The sequence below is a fragment of the Camellia sinensis genome, chromosome 1, assembly GCF_055761805.1.
Source record: "Camellia sinensis isolate YWXY chromosome 1, ASM5576180v1, whole genome shotgun sequence".
Lineage (NCBI taxonomy): Eukaryota > Viridiplantae > Streptophyta > Magnoliopsida > Ericales > Theaceae > Camellia > Camellia sinensis.
In genome coordinates this window covers 31,218,797-31,238,333 of record NC_138961.1, presented here as the reverse complement: position 1 = coordinate 31,238,333, position 19,537 = coordinate 31,218,797, and the positions used below count along the sequence as shown (strand labels likewise).

The window sequence follows — 19,537 nt, the reverse complement described above, 5'->3', positions numbered from 1 at the left end:
ACCTAGACCGGTCTGTGACCCACGATTTCTCAGTTGAGCCGACGATTCGTATAAAAACAAATTGCAGATCTTGTTTTCTTCCTCCTAGTTCTATATCATTCACACACAGAGAGAGAGAGAGAGAGAGAGAGAGAGTTATTTTGGTTTCGGTTTCTTCTGTGAATCGCTGGTTTGATTTGATGATGAGACCGACTGAGGCGATGATGAGACGGTCTGGAGATTCTGATGCCCTAGCTTGTTTCTGGTACCAAAAAAATTGAATCCTTTACATTTTGTTTTTTTAATCTAGTTTTACCTAATCTGATCAGACTCTGTATTTTTCTCCTTGAAAATTATACAAGAATCACTTCCATTAAATTAGAGCATCCAATCATTCACCTTTTCTTTCATTAAATTTGAAAGTGTTCAAAAATCTTCTCAGATCCTTTTTATCAAAATGTTCATCAAATCAAATTTAGGGAGTGTTATTTTTTCATCAAATTAACAACTCATCAAATTTGAATTTAATGAAAACTTAAAAATTTTAAATTTGATGAAAATTTAAAAAGATGATGCATTGGATTTTTTTTATTATTATCAAATTTGATGAAAAGTGAAATTTGGGATGAGGAGGTAATTTTTAAAATGATTTTGATGAAAGAATTAGAATAGTTCATATAAAATCAAACATTTTACTCAAACTTAGAATCAAATTAGATTAAAAAAAAAAATTAGTGAATGATTGGAGACGGTCTTAAGTGCTGATCGTGTAAGTTGAATCTATTTGATTTCTAAAGTTATTTGTGGGTGTACTTGTTTGCTTGTTAAAGATGATATAATTGGAATTTTGAGTTAATGAATGGGTTCTTATGAACTTAGCACTTGCAACAGGTGGTAGGTATAACATCCTTGGATGAAGCATAATATTTCTTTATCTTTTCTTTTCTTTCATTTTTCTTTTTTTGTGTATTTCAAATCTTGGGATTGATTTGTTTCATCATGGGAAACAATTATATGGTAAGCCTTGGGGATCAAAATTGATGTATTGTTCTACTAATAATTGTATGGCTAAACAATCAGCGAGAAAACCCTTGCCCTGCACATTTCAAAATTCAAGCCAACTGTCCTTCCGTGAATTTTTTGAGAAATTCTATTTCCACGCACATACTTACCTCTGTGCACACATTTAGCCTCCGTTTGGGAAGTGGGTTGGCTTTTTGACTTTTTTGGCTATTTTAGCCTAGGCTAAAAAGTTTAGTTTGAAAAGGGCTTTTTGACTTTTTTTGTGAGAGAATAATGTAATGATTATGGGTTGGATGTGATGTTTTGTTTGTTGTGGTTAAAATAGCCAAAAAAAAGCTCTTGCCAAACGGAGCCTAATGATTTATTTTTTTATTGTAGTTTTGTCCTAAAATAAAATTACTAAAGTGTCCTTATCTTCTCCACCAAAACCCTAATTTCTTTAAGTCATGCTAAAATCATTCCTGCTCCAATGTAAGTCATGCTAAAATCAAAGTAAAATCTACAAAAAATTCAGTTGCATGTATTAACAACTGTTGAATAATCTTAGATCAAAAATAAAACTAGAAAATGCACAAGAACAAACATCAAGTACGCACGTTGGTTTCCAAGCTTTCGATCCAAATGTGGGGAAGTTGGAGAATCCACATTGTTCACCACCAGAAAAGTACCATTGGAAGAGACCCCACAGAAAACTAATCGAAAAGAACTTCATGAACCCATGAACCTGCTTCCTACAAAAGGATTGTTACTAACCGCCCACATCCACTAGGGTTTCAAGAGGGATATTTTTGGTAAAAAGAGTTATGCATTGAGTAAAATTACAAAATTCAAAATTAATTGGTGTGTATTGAGAGAGAATGTGGAGCGAGACATTTTGGTGTGTGGAAATAGAATTACCCAGCTTCATTACTTTTTTCCAGCTGAAAACTAAATATGCAAATAAAAAGTGAATAACTAAAAATAATAATGATGATGATGACAACAATAAGAAAATATAATTTACTTGGCTATCGCAGAACTTCATTCTGACCCCCTTCATGTCAAGTGTTTTAACTCAACAGAGGAGTGCAAGTCTAAGGCTATGGAAGCCTAGGTCATATAACTTGCTTCGTGGGGGAAGTGGAATTGGAGATACACAAAGGAGAGTAGCCTCTCAAGGAGAAAGGAGCTATGGGAGTTGCGAAGTGATTGGTTGTAGAATGAGGTCCATGCTTCTTGTGGGATGGGATTGTGGAACATCTTGATGGATGGGTAGGATGAGTTTGCTAATCGTGTCCAATGTGTAGTGGGGAATGATTAGAAGTAAGGTTCTAGCTAAGACCATTGGTGTGAGGAAGCTTCATCTAGGTAATGGCCATTACAGACGTCTTAATGATTGTTGTTCTTAATGATGCTTTTGTTGCAGATCATGTTGTGGTTTGGAAATGAGGCATGATTTGGGATCCTTGGTTTTATAAAGCCTTATTGGATTGGATCTTGTTTGTTTGTCAACCATGAATAGGAGACATCTTGAGATGGATGGCCTCCAACGGGTGGAGATTCAAACTGAGGTCTACTATGTAGTGTCAAGTTGGGGACGTGCATGTTCCCTGGAAGGCTATATGGCATTTAAGAGTTCCTTTCATAGTGACTATTCTTCAGTTGGATAGCTATGTTGAAGGTACTAGCTATATGTACTTTGACTTGTAGTGGTAAAAGTATGCTGAATTAGTTATGTATGTTGTGTCGGGAGGCTGTAGAGATTGGATAATTTATTGATTAGGTGAGTAATAAAATGACTCTTGGCAATTCGTCTTTCTGTGTTTGGAATGCAGTAGGCTACACCTCCATCACTAGATGAGTTCTAGGTTGGGCCGCCATTATGCTTCTGACTGTATTGTTAGGAGGAATTTCAAATCTATAAAAAGTCGCTGTCAGTGGTGAAACTAGCTCCCAATTGTTTTGTATTATGGGGAGGTCTTTTTCTATAGCTTTCAAGATTGTTAATGTTTGTCTTCTATTTGTAGAGGTTTGGAAGATTGTGGACTAAAACATATTTTGGACTGTTCGAACGCGTCTTTCCCTTGTCAATTACCCACATGAGGGTTATTGAGCAGGAGTTGTTGAAAGAAACATGGGTCAAACAATTCAGTTATGTCTTTAAAATTTTAAAACTGACGATAGAGGAGGTAAAAACTAGCATGCTATATATGAGCACACTTGTAATTCTGGATCTCAACACTTCCATGTTGCAGCTGCACTATTGTTCTGTTATATAATTGATGTTTTTCTATTTAAGATGTTGTTCTAGTGGCTTGAAACAGTGAAGATAGGTTCTTTTTTTTCTTCACGAAGACATGATTTTTAAGTTACTGATGTTCTATGTAGAGGTATGCAAATCACCATGTCATAAGAGATCATGGTAACTGGTCAAATAATTTTCCATCTGGGTTAGCTAGACCCACATAACATATGTAAATAGAGGTTATGTTTCGTTAAGGTACTTTGTTGGAAGGCGCCTTTACTCAATTTGGAAAATATTCTACTTCTGAGAAACCAAACAGTTTTTTGTCATCATTTATGCATCATGCTTATCTGACTTTCAGAGATAGTAGGATAAGCATTCTTACGATTTCTATCATAGTTAGATATAGAAACGCAATGTCGATGTTAATTGAAAAAAATATCATGTTGTGGTTTGTGGCTGATATGGATACCAGTGTAATCATGCGTGTGCATGCTATCCTTTTGCTATACATGAAGAGATATTACTAAGTTGGGAGAGAGGAGAATTCAACAGTTTTTCCCCCCCTAGCAAGGGAGTCATTGTTTGTTCAGTGTTGGTGCAGGCTAAATCTAGAAATGAGCAGATAGGCTAGGACTATTTGCACTGTTTCATGTTAAGAATGTTATACATGAATTTGTCACAATCTAGGGCCTACTAATTTTAAAATCATCTATATGCTAGAGGCATAAATATCTTTCACTTTCTGTCTCTGTGAAAGAAACACATATCTTAATCTTTTCTTATCTGCAATGGTTATTTCTATGAAAAATGGATGTAGTATGCCAATTGCCAATTATGTTTTTAACTTATTTATGTTGTTGATAAGCCAAGACACCTTATATGAACTCAACTCTATTGCATTGTACATTCCAGTTCACAATTGGACCATTTATGATCACCAGTTTCCACATAATGGACAGGTCCAGCGCACCAGTGAGGATCTTTGCAACAGAGTTAATTGAAGGTACATCCCCAAATAATTTCCAATATGGCTGAGGTGAGATGAAAAATGAAAAATTGGAGTCTTACAGAAGGTTAGGATTGAAGTAGTTGTTGAGAATACAAATTTTCTTTTGTTACATGGTTTCTAATTGTATACAACCAGACGCGCTAGTATGATCTTGTTAGGTGTTGCTGTTGCCTAAACTCCTCTACACCTCTTCATTGGCTTCTTGTAGTTGGTTTACTAGTTAGCAGAAACTGTATGCTTATAGAAACCATCTTTCAAACATAGTTGAATATGTATGTGTGTTTTTGTAATTGTAGTATCTGATGTTTTGTTAAAATGTTTCTACCATGTTTCTCTGTTATGTTTTCAGAATCCCCACCAATTTTGTTGTCATTGATTTGGATATGTCAATTTTTTTTTTTTTAATTGCTATTATTGTTAGATGTTCTTGTGTGTCGAATGAGCCCGGTTAAGGCTCACACCCCTCACTCTCCTCCTTATGAGAGAGAGGTCAGAGCATGGATTGATATTTCAAATCCTCAACTTTGTATGACACCACATAACATTGTCATATGGTATATCACTGACCAATATGAAATTTCAAATGGGATGAGGTGAGTGGGATCACTTGGTTGGCTAGGAATTATGATCGGTCTCATTCCATTCTGTTTGAAGCTTCTTATTGGTTAGTGACACTAATATTTTTCTTGTAGGTCTTGCATGTGAGAAATTATTTAATAGATCCGGTTTATAGAACACGTGGTATGTCATTTTAATAGTGACATGAGTAAGCCCATAAAGATTAGAGTCCACCATTTAAGGCCCAACACATATCTCAAATGTTGAAGCCCAGCACTGTCAAAGCCCCATGTAGCAATTAGAACCAATGACATCAAGACACATGGCAAGAAAAGGGCAAGCCACATCAGCAGACAAAGATCTGCAAAGTTATTGCCACTGCACATTGCCATTAATGAGCCCCCTTTACAGCATTTATTGTGATAACCCCTCTCCGTCGGGACAACACGCCCTCACCCTGAACAAGGTAAGCTATAGCATAGACTTTCGGCCAAGGTGACAGGTCAGAAGAGACAACATAATGATTACCAAAGGATATAAGCAGACATCGAAGACATGTAGAAGGTTAAGCTTTTCTATCTCTATTCCATCTCTACACTCCACTTCTCTCTCTAACTTGTTCGTCGGAGGGTTCGCTGGGGGACTCTCCGTTCCCCGTTGAACTCTTGTGCAGGTCTTCAGGTGGGCTTAGTCATTCGGACATAGGCATAAGGAGCGTGGATCAGTCTGACCCGTTCTACCATCACGAATTGTATCATCAGTTGGCGTCGTCTGTGGGAAAGGCTTTGCTCCGGGCGCCAGTTGTGTTCACTGTCGCTGGAGACCCTGTCACAATAACCCTTTCCTGCTACCCATCAAAGTGTATGGTCACGACTAGATCCATGGCTTCTCACCATAATGTTACCGACCATCAAGCCAACCCCTCCAATCCAAACAACCCACCACAGTATTTCATCGAGCTTACCAACAGCATTAACCGCATGGCCGAACAAAACCAAGCCCTGATTAATGCTCTACTCCAAAGAAACCTTCCTATGCCCCCTCCACCACCTCCAGATATTCCCCCCAACCAAGAACGAGCGTTGAGCCATACTATCCCGTAGCCTAATCCTCCCAACTAGGAAGGCTCGCAACCCCCTCCCCCAGGTATAAACCTGCCACCCCAGGGCCCACAACCGTCGATCCGGCCACCAATCCCTGAAAGAGAGGCCAGCAGCGTCCAGCCTCGCCGCCTCTGGTGGTGACAACATCCCTCTCTGGGACGCAGAACTCTGAGCCATGAAGCTCCAACTCCAAGGGGTCATGCAGAATATACAACATAAACCATCTACCATAGCCAACTCCCCGTTTGTTGCCGCCATCAGAGACAAACCTCTCCCTCCTAAGTTCAAAATGCCCACCATCGACTCTTTCGACGGTACAACAGATCCAGTCGATCACTTGGAGACCTACAGAACCCTCATGATCCTCCATACATTCTCCAACAAAATCATGTGTCGGGCTTTCCCCGTAACACTCAAGGGGTTGGCTCGACTTTGATTTAGTCAACTCCCAACAGACTCCATCTCCACTTTCCAGCACCTCAGTGACTCCTTCCTCACCCATTTCATAGGAGCCCAGCGCCAGCGACATCCAGCAACCCAACTTCTCAATATTCGTCAGACCGAGGGGGAGTCGTTGCGCAGTTTTGTTGCCCGCTTCAACACCAAAGCCTTGCAGGTAGCGGAAAACGATGACAAGGTCATCCTTACGGCTTTCATAGCCGGCCTATGGTCATCTAATTTCCTTTTCTCCCTCTCAAAAAATCCCCCGACCTCCATGGCAGCGCTACTTTCCAAAGCCCAAAAATACATGAACGCAGAAGATTCCCTAGCCGCTCGCCAAGACCCTACAGCAAAAAACCCGACCCCCCGAGAAAAGCAAAAAGACTCAGAAGCCAGAAACACCCACCAAACACCGCATTATGCCGACCGACCCCCCCCGAGCCAACCGGTCGGCACTGGTTTGACTGCCCGGTCGGTTCGAGCGGTACACACCCCTTAATTCCACCATGGAACAAGTCCTTAATCAGATCCAGCGAGACTACCCCCTAAAATGGCCCCAACCGTCACGGACTCCTTCCAATCAGAAAGACCAGTCCAAATATTGCCGTTTTCACTAGGATCACGGCCATAATACCGAGGAGTGTGTTAACCTCAAAGATTAAGTTGAGAGCCTGATTCATCAAGGACGCCTCAGCCGATTCACGGATACTCGCCCTCCGCAGAGGCAGCGGACTGAACTCATCAGAAACAACCGCCGGCGCACCCCCCCCGACAGCCAGCACAACCTAACCAAGGTCATGATCGCCCTCCACAGCAACCTCGGGCACAAGGTAACCCCGCCCCACCTGTTGGAGAAATCAGAGTTATCTCCGGCAGGCTTGCTTGCGGAGGACTATCCCGGTCGGCTCAGCGGGCAGAAATCAGAAAAATAAGGCAGGGCTCAGACAAAGAAGTTGTCACGTTGGACCAACCCTCCAAACACCACAGGCAGTGGACCGAGCCTATCACCTTTACGGACACCGACTGCACAGGCATCTGTTATCCTCATGACGACCCTCTCGTCATTTCCGCCCTTTTCTCCAATTACAAGGTCAGACGAGTTCTCGTCGACAACGGCAGTTCTTCAGACATCATCTTCCTCAATTGCTTCCGCCAGCTCAAGATCGGGGAAGAAAGTTTGTCACCTCTCCAAACCCCTTTGGTCGGTTTCACTGGCGACCGGGTGACCTCCATTGGCTCCATTGATCTTCCCATCACAATCGGCGAATACCCACGTCAGACCACCAAGTTATTCACCTTCCTTGTTGTTGACTGCCCCTCTGCCTACAATATCATCCTTGGCCGTACCGCTCTAAATGCTTTCCAAGCTATCACATCCACTTTCCACCTTGCCATTAAGTTCCCCACCGATCTTGGGGTCGGCACAGTAAGGGGAGAACAGACTGTGGCCAGAGAATGTTATGTCGCATCACTTAAGGAAGTCAAGCTGAAGAAGGCTATGATCATTGAAGACTTGACGTCAAAGACGAGGATGAGCTGGTCAGAGGAGAACCAGTGGAAGAGCTCATTAAGGTTCCCATCGACCCCACCAACCGGACAAAAATTGCCAACTTCGGCAGCCAACTATCCTCCCAAGCAAAGGCCGACCTTACTGCCCTCCTGATCGAACACAACGATGTATTTGCCTGGACCCACTCAGACATGTCGGGTATTGACCCCTCCTTCATAACTCATCGCCTTAACATTGAGCCCCACTTCCGACCCTTCCGCCAGAAGCAGCCCATCTTTCATCCGGAGCGCAATATTCTCATTGCTGCAGAGGTAGATAAGCTCCTTGAGGCACAATTCATCAAGAACGTGGACTACCCTAGATAGCTGTCAAACGTGGTCCTGGTCTGTAAGAACAATGGTAAATGGCGGCTCTATGTCGACTACTCTGACCTCAACCGAGCTTGCCCCAAAGACAGCTACCCTTTGCCTCGCATAGATCTACTGGTTGACGCCACGGCCGGTCATCAAATACTTAGCTTTATGGATGCCTTCTCGAGGTACAACCAAATTCTGATACACCCCTCTAATCGCAAACACACCTCCTTCATCACCGACCGAGGTACCTACCGTTACCGTGTGATGCCATTTGGGTTGAAAAATGCTAGGGCCACCTACCAACGGTTCGTCAATGCTGTCTTTCATCACCAGATAGGTCGGAACATGGAAGTATATGCCGATGACATGCTAGTCAAGAGTAAGCTTTCCACAGATCACCTGGCCGACCTGCGAGAGACCTTTGCCACCCTACGAAAATACCAAATGAAGCTCAATCCGGAGAAATGCGCCTTCGGCGTAGGATCTGGGAAGCTTTTAGGTTTCATGGTCAGTCAGCGGGGCATTGAAGCTAACCCTGAAAAGATCAAGGCCCTGATTGAAATGCAGTCTCCCAGAACGGTTAAGGACGTTCAGAGACTTACTGGTCGAGTTGCCGCCCTCAACCTCTTCATTTCCCGCGCAACGGATAAGTGCCTCCCCTTCTTCAAAGTTCTTCGGCAGACCTTTGAGTAGACGGCCGAATCCGAAGAGGCCTTTCAGCAGTTAAAACAGTGCATGGCCAACACCCCCTTACTTTCTCAGGCAATCACGGGCGAACCCCTCTTTCTCTATTTGGTCGTGTCAAACACCGCAGTTAGTACAACACTCATTAGGGAAGACAGCTCTATACAACGACCGGTCTACTACATAAGTCGGGCTCTCAGGGGAGCAGAACAGAACTACCCATTGATTGAAAAAATGGACTTAGCCTTGGTCATAGCCTCAAGGCGACTCCGACCTTACTTCCAAGGCCACCCCATCGTCGTCCTCACTAACCAACCCTTGAAGAAAATCATGCAACAACCAGAGTTGTCCGGACGAATTATGCAATGGTCAGTCGAACTCAGCCAGTTTGATATCTCCTACAGACCTCGAACGGTGATCAAAGGGCAAGATGTCGTCGATTTCATCCTGGAATTCACTAATCCCGCTCCAACCACAACTCCTCCGCCCCCAACAACCCCTACCGAGCTAGAAGACCCCCACTCTTGGACCCTCAACGTCGACAGGTCATTCCGCAAAGAAGGCAGTGGGGCGGGTCTTATCATCACCGCCCTTGAGGGCGGTTATTTCAAATGTGCTCTCCGTTTCTTATTTAATGCAAGTAATAATGAGGCTGAGTATGAGGCATTGGTAGCAGGTCTCCGCTTAGCCAAAGACATAGGCGTCAACCATATCCAAGTGTTCAGCGATTCCCAACTCATTGTCGGACAAATCACGAGGGAATTTGATGCCAAAGAAGACACAATGCGGGCTTATAGGGATATTACACTCCTTCTCGCTCGCCTCTTCAATAATTTCCACATCAAACACATACCTCGGGCGAAAAACTCCAAGGCAGATGAAATGGCTCAGTTGACTTCGGCAGACCAGTCAGACCTCAGCCACGGTGTCCGCCTCGAGTACCTGGCCCACCCTGCCATCTCCCCAAACCAGCAGCACGTCTACTTCCTCCAAACGAACCTATCCCCTGGGCGGCCGACATCTTTCTATTTTTGACAACGGGAGAACTACCGGATGACAAACAGCAGGCTACCAAAGTCAGGGCCCGGTCGTCCAATTACATTCTTGTCGATGATCTTTTGTACAAAAGGGGCTTTTCACGCACATACCTGAGATGCCTTAATCCTGCTCAGGTGACCTACGTGATGAAAGAAATCCATGAGGGTGTATGTGGCAATCATTCGGGTGGCAGGTCCCTAGCCCACAAAATACTTCGCACTGGTTATTTCTGGCCTACTCTCAACCAAGATACGACAGACTTCGTGCTCAAATGTGATAAGTGCCAACGTTTTGCCAACATCCCCCACGCTCCTCCTACAGAATTGATCACACTCTGCAGTCCCTACCCATTCGCCAAATGGGGAATCGACTTGGTCGACCCACTGCCCACTGGCCGAGGCCAAATCAAATTTGCCATTGTCGCCATCGATTACTTCACCAAATGGGTGGAAGCAGAATCTCTTGCCACAATTACCAAACGAAACACGACCAGATTTATTTGGCAATCGATCGTCTGCAGATTTGGCATTCCTCAAGCCATCGTCTCCGATAATGGCAAACAATTTGACAATGCCAAATTCTGAAAGTTCTGTGAAGAGCTTCAAATCTAGCCATGTTTCTCCTCCTCAGGCCATCCCCAAGCCAATGGCCAAGTTGAGGTCACCAACCGCTCTCTTCTGAAGATCATCAAAACTAAGTTGGAAGCTACTAAAGGACTCTGGGCTGAGGAATTACCAAATGTACTCTGGGCTTACCGCACTACCGCTCAAACTCCCACTGGGGAGACCCCTTTTCGTTTAACATACAGCGCTGAGGCGATCATCCCAATGGAAATCGGTCTTCCTACCCCAAGGGTTCTACATCCGAATCCATAACTCACTGACGAGCTGCGCCGGACAGACCTAGACCTAATTGAAGAGCTCTGAGAAACCACTGTAGTCAGACGGGCCTTATACTAACAGAAAATGAGAACACACTACAACCGCAGAGTTCGACTAAGGGAGTTCGCCATGGGGGAAATTGTTTTGCGCGAAGTAACCCTCGCTACCAAGAATCCGGCTGAGGGCAAGCTGGCAGCCAAATGGGAAGGACCTTACGTCGTTAAAGCCAGACCTCGTCTAGGCACTTACCGACTTCAGGACATGGAAGGCCGCGATCTCCCCACCCATGGAACACCGAGCACTTGAAGCGCTATTTTCAATAAAAGTTCAATTCTTGTATCAATCTTTTGTTGTATTTCCTTTTTTGACAATTTGCACACTTCATTGTTCTCATTCTCCCCTCATGTGATGTAAATCTCTGATCAAATGGGCTACACTTTAACGACAACAAGCTTATATCCCAAATATATGTGTGGTTTTTCAAATAACACTTTGATTGCGGCCTCAGCCAGACCAAGCATACAAAGCCTCAGCCAGACTGAGCATACAAAGCCTCAGCCAGACTGAGCATAAAAGCCTCGGCCAGACCGAGCATGCAAAGCCTCGGCCAGACTGAGCATACAAAGCCTCAACCAGACCGAGCCTGTAGCCTCGGCCAGACCGAGCATGCAAAGCCTCGGCCAGACCGAGCATACAAAGCCTCGGCCAGACCGAGCCTGCAGCCTCGGCCAGACCGAGCATATAAAGCCTCAGCCAGACTAAGCATGACAAGCCTCGGCCAGACCGAGCATACAAAGCCAGACTGAGCATGACAAGCCTCGCCCAGACCGAGCATGTAAAGCCTTGGCCAGACCGAGCATACAAAGCCAGACTGAGCATGACAAGCCTCGCCCAGACCGAGCATGCAAAGCCTTGGCCAAACCGAGCATACAAAGCCAGACTAAGCATGACACGCCTCAGCCAGACTGAGCACATAGAGCTCAGCCAGACTGAGTTACTTGATGCTACTGAATTATTTGAAGAGTCAGTTAATCGGAGCTCAACCCAAGCTGGGCATAAATGAAGAGCTCGATCAAGGCTAATCATGCAAACTTCACGGTTATGGCATACTGGCCACACTTAGTCAAAATTCCAGGTCTATGTTTTTACAACATTCTTTACTTAGTCAAATTCCAAACTAATCTTTCATTTATCAACACCCTTACACCGTCATTTAAAAACTTCACTCTTGGGGACCCTTACAAGCCAGACTGACTCCACTTTTGGGTCATGATTTGAAACTTTCAATTTTTAACATTCTTACAAGCTGAACTTCACTTTACATTGAGTTTTCCTCACGTTTTGCACTTCACAGTGATTTATACACAAGCCTCATACAAGTCACCATTCTCATTCATTTCAGATGCACAAACAAAAGCAATAGCATGAAAACACGACTCAAAATTTTATTTATTCACAAACTTGTACATAAGTTTATTACAGCCATTCAAAAACAAAAAAAAAAAAAACAAAAAAAAAACCTAACCAAAACTCTTAAGTACAAATTTTGTGCACTCCACTCACTCATCTTCTTCACTTGAGGCGAGATCTTCCTCTTCAATGCCTTCATCTAGGGGGTTTGGGCCACATCGTCTTCGTCAATTTTAACACTGCTAAAGTCTACGTCTGGGAATAGCTCTTCTGCTTTACGCTTGAACATCTTCCAGCCACTATCCCAGAATTTAGCCATTTCGTGTTTGTAGAAGTCCGACCGCTAGAAGCTCTGGATCACTTCGTCTTCACTCCTGCTCCCAGCGGTCGTCCCCGACGGACCAGCCCCCCCAGCCCCCTCTCTCGCCAAGTTGCTGGCAATAGCAGCATCGATGGCCATCTGAAAGTCTGCAGGCACCTTAAACTGCTCTACTGCTGCGATGCACAGATCGGGGTATGCTGCCCTTTCAGAGGCTGCCTTGGTTTTTTCTTCCTCCAACTCCTTCTCCAACCTCGCATTCTCCTCCATTGCCCTAGCACGCTCATCTTCCAACTCCTTCTGCAACCCAGCAATCTTCAAGTCTGCTTCATCATTTTCTTTGATCTGTTGGGCGTGCAGTTCTTCATTGCTGGTCATCGCCTCTTCAAACCGCTCGGTGGCGATCGTGCAGGCATTTTGAGCATCCCTCAGCTTCTTCTGCTCGCCAGCCAGCTGGAACTCGAGCGACACTACCTTGCGGCGTTCGTCCTCCAGCTCCAACTTGACCGCGAGCAGCTCAACATGGGCTCAAGCGGCAACACTGCGCTGCACGATCGCCAACACCTCCATCTTCTTCGCCTTCTCAGCCTCTTCCAATCCCCTGGCACACGCACTTCGCGCAGTTTTCCTCCAGCCTGCGCTCTCTTTCTTGAAATTTTCAAGTTAGGCCTTCGTCTCCTCCAACTTCGCCTTCAGCGGTTTCACTTCACCCATTGCCGTCGCCGCCTTCCTCAGCAGAGCCCCAGCTAAGGTGGTCGCCTCCATTTGGGCAGAGCACAGCCCCCTTAGCAGCTCAGCCTCATTGAACTTGGTCGCGGAGCGCACGACTGCCTCATCCACTACCCCCAAAAGAAGATCTGCAGCTATCCTAGTTGGGCCTTCTTCTCCCTCCAGTCGACCAGACACTGCAGGAGCATAGTAGATCGCATACTTCACCTTGACCCCCCTTTCTTGGGGCGCAGGGCCCCCATTGGGCTGCTGCTCCATCACTTCCTTAGGGTCAGCTGACCCACTCTCCATTGGCACCTTGGGCCTGGCACTCAGGTGCTCTTCTTCCTCCTGGCCTCCCTGACCTTCGTCCCCTTGCACTTCTGGGGCAACCACCCTTTCTGGGGTCGCCCCCACTCCCTTCTCCCCTGCCTCCTCCGCCATGGGGGTAACCTCCCCGCTAATCCTCATCCTCTTCGACCCAGGCGCATCTGAGGCCCCCTCAGGGGCAACCCTCATCTTCTTCTTCTTCTTCAGAGCCTCCCCCTCCTTGTTTGCCCTCTCCTTCACCGAATCAACTAGGGGCGGTCGCGGCTCAAAACTGACCAAGTCTTTTTCCCCCAATAGCTTGGGGCGCAGTCGGATTCTTTCCCTTGTGACCGGTTTTGGTGGCGGGCCTAACTGCGTTTCTTTGAACTTTTGGGCTTTGGCAAAAATGGTCCGATCCTCCGCCTCTTGCGCCTTCCTTCTTGCTTCTAGTTCTGCCGGTGCCAGATCTCCACTGGTTGGCTGAGGGCCTAGTCATGCGGCGAACAAAGCGGACGGCTGGACGAGATCGTCCCATTTGACGCCCTCCTTCTCCCTCTATGCCTTCACCTTTTTCACCCTCTCCTCCGCTGCAGCTCCCAGCTTTGGCTCCACAAACTTGGTGGGCACTCTCCACACTGTGCGCACTCTCACTCCCCCGTTCGCGTACACGTAGAACCACCGCGGCCTCCATCCCTTAATTGATAACGGCAGCCCCGCCATCAGACCTTCCTGTCGCCGCCTGCAAAGTGACCCAAGTTTCTTGCTAGCCGGAGGCCTTGTAGCAGGCAAAAAACTCGTCCACTGTCATAGTCGCCCCCTCGTTCACCCTCGGCCATGCACTTGCATAGGCCATTGCAATCTTTCACGCGTTGGGCATTAGTTGGCCTGGCGCCACTTCCAGTCGGTTTAAGACATCCACTACTACCTGCGAAAGCGGCAACCTCAACCCACCCTTCAACGCCTTCTCGTAGAGGGCAAACTCCCCCGGCCAGGCGTCGGACAGCCTCTCTGTTGGTGTTGGTAGCATCAATTCTATTTCTGCGGGAACCTGGTATTTTTTGCGCATACCCTCCAACTCCCCCGCAGTAACGATCGACTTGTCAGCTTTCGTATGCCAGTGAGCTGGCTCAGCTTGGTTGATTGGCTTCGGAGCCGCTATCATTGTCAACGAACGCGATGGTCCCGCTGGCTCCCTTACTCTCTCCACTTACCTTTCCGTCCTATACTACTCCGCCAACTCCACCGCATTGTCGTCCCCTAGTGGATCAACCCTGGCAGTTGTAGCTTCTTCCTGGGCCATTTCTGTCGTGTGTCTGCGAATGGCTTCAGATGCGGGCGCAAGAAAATTCAAAAAGTGTTACAAGGGTGTATCGCTAGTAACGAAGGAGTTTACACTTGGAATGTTTTGATTTTTTACAAAAAGGTAGGTAAAGCGGATAATACCAAAGGCCTACGGCTTGCTTGTATTCCAAGGGTCACAATTAATTCTCGCCAGTTTGAAAATTTTCAAAATTCCGCCACAACTGTCTTTTCAACACCTTATAATGACCTATCGTTTCGCCTATCGCCCAACACCTAACCTCCCCCATTACGAGATTCTGCCACATGTACGTCCACGATCCACTGCCCATTTCCCCTTTCCTGTCTATTCCACTTCACTTCAGCACGTGCCCCACCGCCTCTCGAGCCTTGCGCCACTCCACTCAGCCACCCTTCGCGGTCGGCCTTCGGCACGGTCGGTCCCTCCACTCGGCCACCCTTCGCGGTCGGCCTTCCGCATGGTCGGTCCCCCCCACTCGGTCACCCTTCGAGGTCGCCCCTCCTCATGGTCGGTCACCCCGTTCGGTCGGCCTTCACCCTGCCGGTTTTTCACAGCCCTTATTCTCTTCAATATTCCCTTCGTTGGACTAAAGCTGCACTCTGGAATGAGGGACTACTGACATGGGTAAGCCCATAAAGATTAGAGCCCACTATTTAGGGCCCAACACATATCTCAAATGCTGAAGCCCAGCACTGCCGAAGCCTCATGTAGCAATTAGAACCAATGACATCAAGACACATGGCAAGAAAAGGGCAAGCCACATTAGCAAACAAAGATCTGCAAAGTTATTACCACTGCACATTGCCATTAATGAGCCCCCCTCACAGCATTTATTGCGATAACCCCTCTCCGTCGGGACAACACGCCCTCACCTTGAACAAGGTAAGCTACAGCATAGACTTTCCGCCAAGGTGACAGATCGGAAGAAACAACGTAATGATTACCAAAGGATATAAGCAGACGTTGAAGGCATGTAGAAGGTTAAGTTTTTCTATCTCTATTCCATCTCTACACTCCACTTCTCTCTCTAACTTGCTCGTCGGAGGGTTCGTTTAGGGACTCCCCGTTCCCCGTTAAACTCTTGTGTAAGTCTTCAGGTGGGTTTGGTCATTCGGACATAGGCATAAGAAGCGTGGATCAATCCGACCGTTCTACTATCACGAACTGTATCATCAAATAGTAAGCAAACATATGAGAAATCCGGGAATTGCAACCTACAGCTTGCATCTTTGAAATTATGTAGAGAACACTCTCCAAGAGTAAAAATTTTCAAACATAAAGTTTTAGTCACTCACAAACTTACAAAAAAAATCATTCATAAAGTGGATTCGTGGGAGACAAGAGGATCTTATGTTGAAAAGGGATGTCAAAGTGGGAGGTATGATTGGTTACTATGAAATACCATTCTCCTTTTTCCCTCAATAATAATGATCACGGTACCTTTGAAAACATTATCCAAATTTTTTATTGCCAAAAGCACCGAAAAGCATTTCATTATTTTTCCCTATATACTCGTATCTTCCCGTCATTAACTAAGTGTGGTAACCTAATAGTCATTAAAATTTGTTTTTTTCGTTTCCGTTAGACTCGACTTTCTAGTAGTCCAATAATTGCGAGTCTCGTATTTTTCTTAATTTTTGAATTAAACAGTTCAACCAACTGAAGAGAAATTCGACCTATTTAGACTTAGAATTTATATTTTTCTTAACCATTGTTAAAATCAATGTTTGTAATTAGGAATGGACCTGCTCTGGGTCCAAAATAAACAATAAAAATCCTTATTATAGTGCAATTAGTTATGAATATTTTAAATTATCCCGTTGTTAGTGTTGGTGGAGCACCGACGGAGAAGAAATTTATGTGCAAAAAAAAGAAGAATAATATTAGGGATCATGAAAAAAATATCATGAAATGTATCATGAAAATTTTTTATCCGTTGATTAGTGTGTGGTGTTTTATTGTATGTGTAATCCAAAAGTGGATAATATTTCATGATCATTTTCATGATATTTTTTTCATGATTCTTAACATTACTCAAAAAAGAAAAACTAAAATTTGTGCGGCCATTATAATGATTAGTTTCTTCTAAACTTTCTCTTCAATAGGATGTACCCATCATACGACTGCCACTGAAAAAAAAATGTTGAGATTAAAACAAGGGATATTTATAAACTGATGGATTTAGATAGTAGTAGAACTTACCTAGTTAAAAAGGCCTCAAAAGAAAAGTGGGAGTCGAAAAAAACTTAGGAAGAAACTGCTCTTTTCAAACCGTTATTCCTTAATGCGGTTGTAAAAAGGAGTTGGGCATAAACCAATTAAGAATCTCTCTCTCTCTCTCTCCCTCTCTCTCTCTCTCTCTATTTTCTTCTCCAAGATTCAGAAGAAATGCCAACTTCCTGGCACCTCATCTTCCTCCCCTTCTTGTTCATGTCTCTCTCCTTTACAGGTAAATTCTGTGTGTGTGTGTGTGTGTGAGAGAGAGAGAGAGAGAGAGATCAGAAGAGTATAGTTTACAAAGCCACCATTTTGCCAACCAAAATTCAAAACTGAACTTTCACTCTCTGCTTTTCTAATTTAATTTACCCACTTCATTTTATGTTCCTGCCATTTATGTTGAATTTTTATTCACTTTTAACGGTTCTTCTTTTTCTCTTGAATCTCAGTCACAAAATGAAGAATTTTTACATGGGTTTTGCAGATGGGACTCAACTCATAGTTGTGAACAACTGCAAGGAAACCATATGGCCCGGAATCCTCGGCACAGCCGGCCACCCGACTCCCAAAGACGGCGGCTTCCCCCTCTATATCGGCGAACAAGTCGTCATCGAAGCCCCGGAAAACTGGTCAGGCAGAATCTGGGGCCGTCAGGGCTGCCGTTTCAACACAAAAACCGGCAAATTCTCGTGCCAAACAGGGGACTGTTCCGGCCTCTTACACTGCACCGGCACCGGTGGCCTACCCCCTGCAACTCTCATTGAAATGACACTTGGCACCCCCAAATCAGCCTTGCATTTCTACGACGTGAGCCTCGTTGACGGGTTCAACCTCCCGGTGTCAATGACACCAATTGGTGGCGGCGTAGGATGTGGCGTGGCGGCATGTGAGGCGGACTTGAACCAATGCTGCCCCGCCACTCTAGCGGTGATGAGGCGGGGGAGGGTGGTGGGTTGTAAGAGTGCTTGTTTGGCTACTAAGAAGGATAGGTATTGTTGTACCGGGGAATATGCTAACCCTGGAAATTGCAAGCCTACCGTGTTTTCACACCTTTTTAAGGCCATTTGTCCCCGGGCTTATAGCTATGCATATGATAATTCCGCGGGACTCAGGACTTGTAGGGCTCCACGGTATGTCATTACCTTTTGTCCTTCCAAATGATATTGGCTCACTCATATGTGTTTCGCTGTTGTTTTAGGCTTTGTTTATGAGGTTTTTTTTAAGGTTCTGGAAGTTAATATTTTGGTTCAAGTCTGTACTTTGTGTGTGAAAATACCATTTTCATTATCAACAATTGCAAGCACTCTTGTCTATGCATGCACCATAAAGTCATTGGTGCGGGCAATCGCCACATTAGGACCATGTTTATTTGGACCAATATATCCTTGGGATTGGATTAATAGTTTAATAAAATTATTAATTCAATATTTGGTTAAAAAATTAAAGTACAGACTAACAATTCGTCCGGATATGGTATCTCACATATGATGAATTATTCAATCCCACATAAGGAATGGGATATAAATTGGCAAAGTCTGGACTAACTTATCAAATGATCATAATAGATGGTCAATATATTGAATGTCCCATGTCCTATTCATTCCAATTCCCTTAAACAAACATCGGATTAGATAATATTTTATTAATCTCTCCTCATAATCCTAACTCAATCCAAACATAGGATAAGACATATAATCTAAAAGATTATAGTTGTAAGACTATTAATCATGAGAATGTTAATCCAACCTACTTCAGTTCACCCAAACAAACATAGTCTAATGGCATTGGATGCCCTGTCGACAAATTTTCCTACCTCTCTCCCTCTGGTTGCACTTCTAATTGTAGAATCGTGTTTTAATATTCTCGTGTTTTAATGGTAGAATCGTGTTTTAATAGAATCGTGTTTTAGTATTGTGTATCCAAAGTGTATTAAAATTGTATATTAAGACAAAAAGAAAAGATAGAGATGTTTTAGAACAAATGATCAGCCCTACCGAAATGACCAAGTTGCAGGCCTGTACCATATAAAGTCAAGATTAAAATTTATTCTCTCTTTATTTTTATTTTTTTATTTATTTTTATTTTTTTGGGGATGATTGTTCATTCACTCAATCTGTGGTGGTGCAACTAATTGGCTAAAATAATCAATAAAAATTAAAATAAAAAAAAATTACAATAGTTAATAAAATAAAATATTATATTTAACATAACTATCAAAGCAATTATAAAAAAAATTAAAAATAATCTCAAACATAATTTTTTTAGCCAGATTAAAATAGTTAAATAATTAAAAAGTCAGACTAAAAAAGTTCATCCCAAAGAAGAGCTCACTTACCTATCAGTTATAAAGTACCAACAGTTCAAAACATGTATTATAGGCTTCGTTTGGGAAGCCTTAGTTGGGACTTTTTTGGCTATTTTAGCCACAAAAAACAAAATAGGTT

At 44.2% G+C, this 19,537-nt stretch overlaps 1 protein-coding gene across 3 annotated transcripts; it reads left to right on the top strand.

The window, feature by feature from the left end:
• The first annotated feature begins 87 nt into the window (after window positions 1-87).
• LOC114279965 (thaumatin-like protein) lies at window positions 88-18,387 on the top strand. Of its 3 annotated transcripts, none has more exons than XM_028222267.2 (3): window positions 88-244; window positions 4,189-4,232; window positions 17,578-18,387. In XM_028222267.2, exons 1-3 carry the CDS (start codon window positions 180-182, stop codon window positions 18,252-18,254), a joined length of 786 nt encoding a protein of 261 aa, XP_028078068.2. In that variant the 5' UTR covers window positions 88-179; the 3' UTR covers window positions 18,255-18,387. The 3 variants fall into 3 exon arrangements, with proteins under 3 accessions (XP_028078068.2, XP_028078069.2, XP_028078071.2); XM_028222268.2 differs by having other exon boundaries at window positions 108-244; window positions 4,142-4,232; XM_028222270.2 differs by lacking the exons at window positions 88-244; window positions 4,189-4,232 and adding an exon at window positions 17,008-17,325.
• The last annotated feature ends 1,150 nt before the right edge of the window (window positions 18,388-19,537 follow it).

Coding starts and splice junctions, on each gene's coding strand:
- LOC114279965 (XM_028222267.2), top strand. CDS start 180: ATGATGAGACCGACTGAGGCGATGATGAGACGGTCTGGAGATTCTGAT. Junction 245..4,188: donor GATGCCCTAGCTTGTTTCTG/GTACCAAAAAAA, acceptor CATAATGGACAG/GTCCAGCGCACCAGTGAGGA. Junction 4,233..17,577: donor TGCAACAGAGTTAATTGAAG/GTACATCCCCAA, acceptor TGGGTTTTGCAG/ATGGGACTCAACTCATAGTT.